Source organism: Mya arenaria, chromosome 5 (assembly GCF_026914265.1).
Source record: "Mya arenaria isolate MELC-2E11 chromosome 5, ASM2691426v1".
NCBI classification, from domain to species: domain Eukaryota; kingdom Metazoa; phylum Mollusca; class Bivalvia; order Myida; family Myidae; genus Mya; species Mya arenaria.
The window spans coordinates 25,194-35,163 of NC_069126.1; the positions used below are offsets into that span (position 1 = coordinate 25,194).

A 9,970-nucleotide genomic window follows, 5' to 3' on the forward strand; every position below is an offset into this window, starting at 1 on the left:
CATTACTATTGTGTATGTTTTAGGCGTTCTACATTGTAATATATTGTACCTATTTCGTTGTAATTTCAGGAAATGATCATTCGAGTGAGATAAATTGTGTTAATTCAATTTGAATAAGCAACTAAGTGATCAAGCTGGAGTCTAAGGTGTTGTGAGCAAGCTATGGTCTAGTTTGTTGTGCTACTTTAAAGTGACCCTCGATTCGTTTATTGGCTGCATGGTTTATAGATCATTCGGTAATTGGACTGGTTATGAAGTAGTACATCTATAACCAATAAGCGCAATGAAACACAGACATTTTCGAATAAATATTGTCTGAAATAAAAGCCAAGTAAAAAATTATATAAAATATATCACTTAAACTGCTAAATGTCTTATTTAGTAAAACAAACGTTTGTCAATTACACCTAGTCACTAAAACATAAGTATCATCAAACTGGCTATATTGCATTTCATACAGGGAGATGTAACTTGTAACTTCTAGCACTAATTGAGAAAGAAGAACATATTTATTGACTATAAATCACAAAGCGTTATCACATTCATGTACATTTCTCGTGTAATCTTACTTATTTCTCTGCAAATGGCTAGTTTTATCATCTTAAAATTATATGGCTTTGGAGTGTAAACTCTATCTTTCAATTATAAAACGACAAAAAAATATCCAACGGTGTAAGGTATCGTTGGCCTAATTATGTCTATGCTAAATGAAATTAACTTTTCACCGAACGTGTTTCGCAGCTAATCGAACACTTGCAGTATCTAGCGAAGACCCGTCTTGATAAAACCAAATCTCATTAATGCCAATGGCTTTTCTACGCAGTGCAGTAAGGAATTTGTTTTACAATCCTGTCAAATACCGACCATGAATCTCTGTTTGTGCCTAACCGTCCGATTTGAAGAAAAATGGCCCGATCACTTATGTTGAGCTAAGTGCCAATGACGTCCCTTTTTTGTCGTGAAGTGCGGTTTACAGAAAAAGGGCATGTTTGTCTTTGTGCTATACTCTACAATTATTCTTCATCTGAAACCCATATTTTTTTTTAACTGCGACGTTATGAATAATCGTCCAATTAGTAATTCTAATCTGAAGTTTGTTTCTCCCAAATGAAGCATAACAGACAACGAATTTGATAAAAAAATTAAGTCGTAACGTTATGTTCTTTAAACACTTCCATAACTAGAGGAATTTTTAATGTCTCCAAGAAGTTCAATCTCTGATTTGAGCGGTGTTTCCTCTATAATTTAAAGGACCTCAGCAATGTTCTCTGTACTCCGGCTTGATCATGGTCTTCCATTGTTGTTGTAATGGCGGTCTTCAACTGACCCAGTCTGTTGAATTAATTTCACAAGGCGTTGTATTTGATTTATACTAAATTTACTATCTTTCCTATCTTCCTTATTGAAGGTGAAAAGTGCTCCGTGCCGACCAACACTCATTAGAAGCTCCATGTATCTTCGAGCAGCACCGTTAAAGCTTCGTGCGATTTTGATTTTTTAGTACATGAGTACATTTTTGAGTACATGGTTTACTTGTTCAAGGTGCAAAACTATTGTAAGACGAAGTGAAGTGTCATATAGAATGGCAGACGCTATCTGGTGTTAACCATCCTTTCTCTAGAGTTTCAAATGTAAGTGTATATTGTTGAGCTAAATACGGTACATGGGAATGTTGGGGATCTGGACAACATAGGACATACTCAGCTTATCTATTTCCCCAGTTATATTTATTTGTGTATACTATTTCAGGTTTTTATTGGTTGAAGCTTCAAATCCCGCTAAAATTAAATAGTTTCCTTAACCATATCCATTAATATTTAAAATATGTCAATGCCAACTGTTATTGAGATAAAATAGTTTGATATAAATTGAATTGTTATCAGACACATTTTCATTAAACTACCTTAAATATACCTTGTCTTCATACGTATCTTAAATAGTATTTTATTGTTTTTTTTTATATATATGTATATGATGATGTGGACATTGTTTGTATATATTCAATGCATTGTCACATTCAGAAGACATGTTTATTATACCGAATAAGTTAAATACATCTTTGGTATAATTTACATAGGACAAACGTTTCCCATACCATCACGTGACAACATTAGTAAAAAATAAATTATAATGTATCCGTGAAATATGATTTAAGCTTGTAGAGGCAGCGCCTGATTTCATATAAATTAGGAAAACAAACTACGTTTAAACCATACTTTTCAGGCAAACTGTTTTAAGTAAAGATATCAAACTGGGCTTGATAAAATATACTATTTCGACAAACATGCTCATAATGCAGAGGATGCGAAGTGTACGTACATCGATATGACAAGGTTAGTTGACTCGATAAACCTGAGGTTCGCGTCGAATTAACGTTTTAACTTACTATAACTTAATGAAAATAACTTAAAGGATACAATGTTTAATATCACCAATCAATATGTCCCCATACTTTAATATTTACACCTCAACTTCCATTCCTTAAATGAACTGCCTTTCGGCAATTGCGTTCATCAATCGATGAACGCAACATCTTCGGATATGTTCGGATCGTAATTCATTGCATAACAATATATATGAAAGCTATTGATTTTGTTATTGGTTGAATTGTGTCTGCAGGTCCCGTAAAATATAGAGCAACATTTTTAAAAGTGTTAGTTTATTATATTTTGAATATATTGGTACCAGAAGTGTTTCAATTTTACGTTTAAAGGTGATTTCAAGTGGTTGATCTTTTCCCGCGTTATTGTGATGTCATTTGAAAAAAATGTTTCCGGTTATAGTCGGGTCGTTCTATTTACAGAATGGGTAAGAACGAATTACTGAAAGGTTTTCTTAAATGAAATTAAGTAGTTTTATAACAATTATTGAATGAAATAATTAACTATTGGTGTAAATATAAGGAATGAATTGCGGGCAATTCATTCCTTAATACAACTTCAAACGGTGTGCAAAAACATGACTTTTCGAAAATCAAAACACCTGTTGTACATATGAGGCAACTCCTTCTTGTTTTCCCCAATAAGGCAATAATGTGCGTTATTTTAATGTGTACACTATACTTGTACAAGGCTATGGAGATAAAAGCATTGACTGCGTGGAGGTCCAAGCCAGACAAATAGGATTTCAAGTCGGTCAATGTAAATGGTTGAGTGCATGTGTTTAATTTGAAATATGTTTATTTAGAAAGAATTCAGCCCTCTTTGTATTGTTTAAAATGTATGTAAGATGCCATATTTGGATCATACGTACATGGTAGCGATTGCGGACACAAAAAATTATCATAATAGAATAATCTGTGAATTTGCATAAGCTTTTTAGGTATTATTTAAACGTATATTATGTATTTCAATTTAAATACATTTAAAATGGAAAAGCATTTTAGTATAATTCATTCTTTAATATAACGACAATAAAATACAAGAAATGTAAAGAAATAAATAAAGTTTCCGAGGAACACACATCCTCTTGTGTATTGACCAGGTTGTTTACCTGGCGGCTTTGCAGACGACTTTTAAATATATCAGGCAACATGTAATTTGGCCAGCGGAAGTTATCACTCAACAAATGCACAAAGTGCACACGAAAAGTTATGTCATCACCGTCATAACCGTGTTAAAAATTCGTTCATAAAATAGATTGATACACAAAGGTCAAGATCAGGTTAACATTTTTGGACAATAGGAAGGAACCTGATATGTAAGTATTCATTTTTACACGAACACTTTGCTGTTGAAAAACAAGTTACAGTTGTAAAGCAAAACGAAACCTTGAACCATTCAAAGACAGACTTAAAAGTACTATATAAAAGAAATTATGTTCTAAATATACAAATATAAACAAATAGTTTGTCTATTGTCATAAATGATGCTGTACCATTGGATTTGATTGGCCTAAAAACTGAATCAAAATCTATAGCACATCCACTGATATACTTCTTCAATATTCAATTATGTTCTGTTACTTGCCTCAACTTGTCATATTTTCTGAAAACCGAACTATAAAATGGTTACATTTTCTTATGAGCAGGGACGGTGATCATGGATACACCGTCGAAAATAGTGGATGTATGTAAATTGTTGTACGTTTTATTTGTTCATGAAATATGTAATTCAATGCTTTCAAATATATGTTCAAAGGACGTAACCTACGGTCCTAATGCATTTAATATATAGTATTACAAGAAACAAGGTTTTGGGTTGGTATAAATTACTAAACGCCTCAAATATAGAGTAAAATAACATAATGTACCTTGCACGTCTAACTGTATAGACTCGCTATTCGTGGATGTATTGCCCACTACATGATTACACTTCCAGTATATCCCGTCATCAGAATTCTGTACGTTGTAGATAGTCAGGTTAAACACACTGTTGCCCAGACATTGAATTCCATAAATTCTTTCGCCTGCATAAGCGTTGACACACTCGCCCTGGCCAATCGCTCTATAACAAGAGTATGCAGGTGCTCGATTCTTAGAACACCACTGGTAATTAATAGTCGTCACGTTGCTTTTATTGGAACATGTAAGAGTCAGGTTACTCCCTTGTACGACTGGAACCACACCGGACGGTGTAATAACAGGCTTGGTTTGCGCCGACACTAAAATGTAAGGACTTATTATCAATCAAGAGTTCATCATCTGCTTTAAAATTTAAAACTTTTGAAAGGCTAGGACGTGGCATGTTGGCCAAACTTGCAAGCTTGATCAACGACAAACATATATCTGCAATGCGAAGTCACTACAAACAAAGAACAAACCACCAAAACACCGCTCGGGAAGGGTGTTGTAGATTGGTTGTTTAATTCAGTTTAGTGACATAGAAACATCGAAACCACCTGGTTTGGATAATAACCTTAATTCGAAATTGAAAAAAATGTCGTTTAACAACGACAACACAATAAAACGCTGATAATCATGAAACTACCTTAAATCGTCGACAATTGGTGTAAAAGGGGATTTATGTTTGTCGTTTTAGTCGGATAAGTGGCATAGAATTATCGAAACCACCTGGTTTTGATACAAACCTTAACACGACATTGAAAACAAAATGTTGTTTTACAAAGACAACACAATATGACGCTGATTATGATGAAACTGCCTTAAATCGTCGATTATTGTGTTGCTTTTTCCAACGTCATTACGATGGTACAAACCGTTTTGCTGGGAATATTGCCTGTGAATTCCACATACACTTATACATTGTATCAAGGTTGTATATATATGAAGTTGTCTTTTAAAACTTAAATAAACAAAATGATATCGTGATTCAAACGTGGTACTAAATCCTACACAACAGGATGCGGTCCAGGATGCGGTCGAATAAGCCGTCTTTATATTCAAGATTGAGAATGCTATTTCAAATTGATATTTTGTTTATGTGTAAGTGTTGCACATAATATGGTTAATATACTTTAAATTTAGGCAAACACATAAACATTTCATAAATATCTCAGAGATTGAAAACTAAATTGATAGAACTTGTACTTGCTATCTGCCTGCCTGATGCAACATGGATTCCTTGCAAAAAAAAACACTGGTGCAAAACTGTGAATGGACGCGAGATAAATTTCTAATTGTTTAAATCAATTTGATTTTTATTGAATATTAAGGTATGTATAGATGTCAAATATGATTAACTCTAGAAATGTTTTTTTCCGATCTGAATTGTTGTCTGTTTGACTTGAATGTATAGGGAAATTAATTGAACAGTTTATAACCTCAAGGCTGAATCGATTGTATGCTTATGTATTAGTTAGGGAGAAGTTTATACTTTCGTCCTTATTTCAACAAACCATTTTTCGATCACTCACTAGTTCAAACATGACGTACTCACTTAAATAAATATGTTCATGCATAAGGTTCAAATCTTTATTTTTATCGAATATGAAGGCAGTATTTTTTAAATATGTTGTTATCGTTTTGGTTATTCAGAACTTGGAGGTAATTGATTTACTGATATGAATCATTATACTATAAAAAGCTGGGCCAAAAAACAAATGTAATCTCAACAACTTAAGTCACTTTTATTCAACATAACATAACTTTTATTAAGCTTTAAATGTAACAAATCCATACAATCAAACAAGTTCAATTTACAATCTGCGTAAAGGTTAAACAGCGAGTTAAATAGGGTCTTGACAGTGTGATAGCAAGTAAACAGTTTAGAAGGATATTTAATTTATGATTATTTATGACAATGTTCATATAACGTGTTCCCCCATGTATGTTCTATTTTAGAAAAAAAACTAACAACTCTTTTTAAGCCAGGGATATTGCGGTATGATATCATTAAAAATCAATTGTTTAATATGTTTAAGCTCCTGTCGAAAATCCAAATCAAAAACTAAATAAAACAAAGGAATTGCTTTAAACAACGCATTTACGTCTATTAAAGTACCTTTTTTCACTTTTAACCATTTAATATCTGTTGAGACTCATACTTTTATAAAAGAGCTTAAACATTTAACTTTTTTATTTAAAAACTTTCCTGATTCCTTTCTTTGTTTTTACGTTTTCCTAAACGTTTTTGTTCATGTAAAAAACAAACTTTTTTAAGAGTACACCCGACTTTTATATTAATTGGCCTATACTTTTTCTACACTTTATTAGCGAAATAAAATGGTATAATATATAAATATTGCAGTTGAGACTCAAACTAATATCAAAATGTTATCTACAAAAAGAAAGAGCTATTGCACCAATGATAGGAACATTTAACATTTGAAAGATTAGATACTTCTTTATCATGTCAAGCTTTATAATTATGCTTCATGTATGTTTTAACCAGAAACAATCGGCCTTTTATAAGAAATATATTTTTTTTGTCATAGGTCAAAAATATTCCAGGGGGCAAATTATCATCATGAGTATCATGTGTTTATCTCCGGGAGCAAATTTACTCATGAGAATAATGGGCGTATAAACGTAGCATAAGTCAGTTAATGTATATACATGGAAGGTTAATATGTCTGCATCCATACTGAATTGTTGCCGGGGTCTTGCAGTGTAACATCAAATATACAGTTTATTAGGATGTTTAAGTTATGATTAGTTATGACTAATCGTTTATATCACGTGTTCCCCCATGTATGTTCCATTTCAAATAAAATAAGAATATTAACCAATAAAATGAAACAATTTTAGTAGGATAAAACATTTTGACCTTGACTTCCAACACTTTAGAGTAAAAGTAAAATAATTCATTTTGGGTTAATGTTTATATGCAACGACTATTCGTCATTACATTTACACACAGATGACAAAAACATAGAATAGTTTACTTACCATAAGATACTGCAAGAAAGAAACGTAATACATCCAACAGCCACATAGTTATATGGAAAACTAACACTCAGGAAGTTTAGTAATACATTTGTTTATAAATCGAAAGTACTTCTCGGTAACCAGTCCTCAACAATAGAAAGCAAGCGAATATTATCGTCGCCTGCACTTATAGCATAAGATAAAGTGCCTGTCTTAAACAGAGATAAATTAATGTTAAAATCTGCATCCTGTATATACTAAACCACCACAAGAGTAACGATTTAGAAATCCGTATTAATAGTATTTATATGTAAAGCAAAGCATTGACAAATAAGTTAACATTCAAAATCTGGCATTCAACGTTAGAAACTTGTTTCTTTTCCTTTTTGTCGTGACAAATATAACAAAGAGAAATTCAAAAGGGAAAGTGCTGGTTGGGAACTCTCTGAATCCTCTAACGTCTATGATATAGCTATCAGTTGGAAAGCTTACAGCTCCGAACAGCTGTTTGTTTTTCTTGTTACCCATAACGTTGAAAGGAGCATAACTGTAAGCTTAACATTGGTTGTTACCCTAGAGCGTTGCCCTGCACACTTCACTGGCTATTACTCTGAGAAGAAAGTCGTTGGTCAATGCAAGCTTTTATATCAAACTTCATTGAAATCCTCAAAAAAAATTAAACTGTCTTACCAAGGCTAAACCTTGAATAGTATTCAGTAGTATAGGTTAGTTATACTTAATATTAATATGAAACATTCTAAAAACTTCGAAATGAGGCAACAAAAATAGCGACGGGTCTAACTCGTTCTGTACCGATTGAAAACTTGATAATATAACTTTGTTGGTTGTCCTTATAGAAGAAGAATGCAAACACATATTCATCATAGTAAATAAATTTTATTATGGAGAACTTCCACCTTACCTATTACAGCTTTATTCGTTGACAGTCAATGCTTCTCACCCTTATAATCTACGAAACAGTGATCATTGTGACACACTAAAGTAAGTTCAGAAACATGCAGACAATTACCAGTTTATTGAGGTGGGAACCTGATCTAAACACAGGACATTCATTGTCACCCTTGAGTCTCAAGTAATGATTCGTTTGTACGTATGCTTACGTTGATATGTCCTTGTATACATTATTTCTCCTTTTTACTAGGCTGAAGCTTTCTTTCTAAAGTTGACATGTTAGCGCATATGTTATTACTTGTATGTACGTAGGCTGAAGTTGACATGTCCTTGCATACGTTACTACTCGTTAACATGCATGCAAACAAGCATCATAAAGTTTTAAAACCATACCACAATCTTAACATATCATAATGTTGAATGCGATTTTGATTCGTAAATTTAATTAATAAACATACTTGATATATACTACATACAGACTTTTAGCATTCTTTTCAGATATCTTAAAAAAAGTATACCAATACGTCGATAAAAAGTGTTTGTTGATATTTTGCAAACTAAAGCTCTTTCTGAAGCATTTAGCTTCTATATAATTATATGACGAAACATATCAGCTAATGATATGGTACTTGAGTATTCAATTAATTTGTATCCTTGAATTTGGATTTTACAAACGATAGCCTATTGAAAATTAAGGACGCTCTTATAAACAGGAAATTTACTGCAAAGCCCCCCCACCGATCTCAAGCATGCACTTACTTATATATCTGAAAGCAAGTATATGATCTATCAACATTCAATTTTGCATTTTACATCGGGAAGTAAATAAACTAATCTTTACTCGGTAAAATATAGTATCTCAATTAATATATCTCCTATTGTAACTAAGGTATAGCTCAGTCCTGAATGCGAATACACCTTATAGTTTTATCAAAACGTTATAGTCAATAGTTATACCATTTATTACGAACTTTTTTTTTTATATTCTTAGCTCTTCATTTAAGATGCACTCTTACCCCCAAATAAGATTTACCACAATTAATAATATTGTTTAAATATTCCAAAAAGAATGAAGAAAATGTCAAAACAATGGTTCTTATGAAGGATATCGCGTTTAATTTGAAAGAAATGAGCATAAAACACAGTATATTTACCCTATGAGACTATAGTAAAAACACAGTAAATCTTTTAGCATTCACCAACAAGCACAACATAGAATTTTAAATTGTATACAGTCTCCTGATAAGCAGCACATTTTCTTAATTACGCTTTTAACTTCACATAAAATGCAGTTCAAATCATTTTCAAAACTAAAAAAAACGCAAACAATACAATTGTTTAAGCAATTGGTAAAGATTGTGGCTAAGCCTATATTTTTGTTTTATACACTACTCATATTTTGCTTATGATAACTTGGTACTCTTTTAGTTTTCCAATCAGGCAGCCGTCATAAATATTACAAATTGCTAGTTTAAACGTTATCAGCCGTATTTGGGAACCATTTGTTTAAGGATTGATCACGTGTTTTCTTGCGTTTATGCTGTAGTAGTAGTTTTTTCGACTAAATTCAACGGGGTTCAAGTAACCATCAAGCGAAGGGAAGTTACACTCACAGTGCGTCCGCTTTTTGAAATAGCCGTTATCGCCCATGATCCGTAAACCGTCCTCATATTTTGTAAATCTGCGCCAAATTGTCCCATACTCAGAAATTAATACGCGTATTTTTTTTAAAGCTATATTGTTTTTGAAATCACAAATGTCGATTTCTTAGCTTTAAAAATAAATAATGAC

General features: G+C 32.3%; 1 protein-coding gene across 1 annotated transcript in view; it reads right to left on the minus strand.

The window, feature by feature from the left end:
* The window catches only part of LOC128233731 (contactin-2-like), a gene marked incomplete at its 3' end in the record, with an annotated part of 31,518 nt that extends 24,144 nt beyond the window's left edge, over positions 1-7,374 (minus strand). The window contains exons 1-2 of the mRNA XM_052947550.1: positions 7,289-7,374; positions 4,252-4,602 (exon numbers count right to left, since the gene is read on the minus strand). Coding sequence (XP_052803510.1) covers positions 4,252-4,602; positions 7,289-7,334 — 397 coding nt within the window. The remainder of the gene's footprint in view (positions 1-4,251; positions 4,603-7,288) is intronic.
* Positions 7,375-9,970: the final 2,596 nt, after the last annotated feature.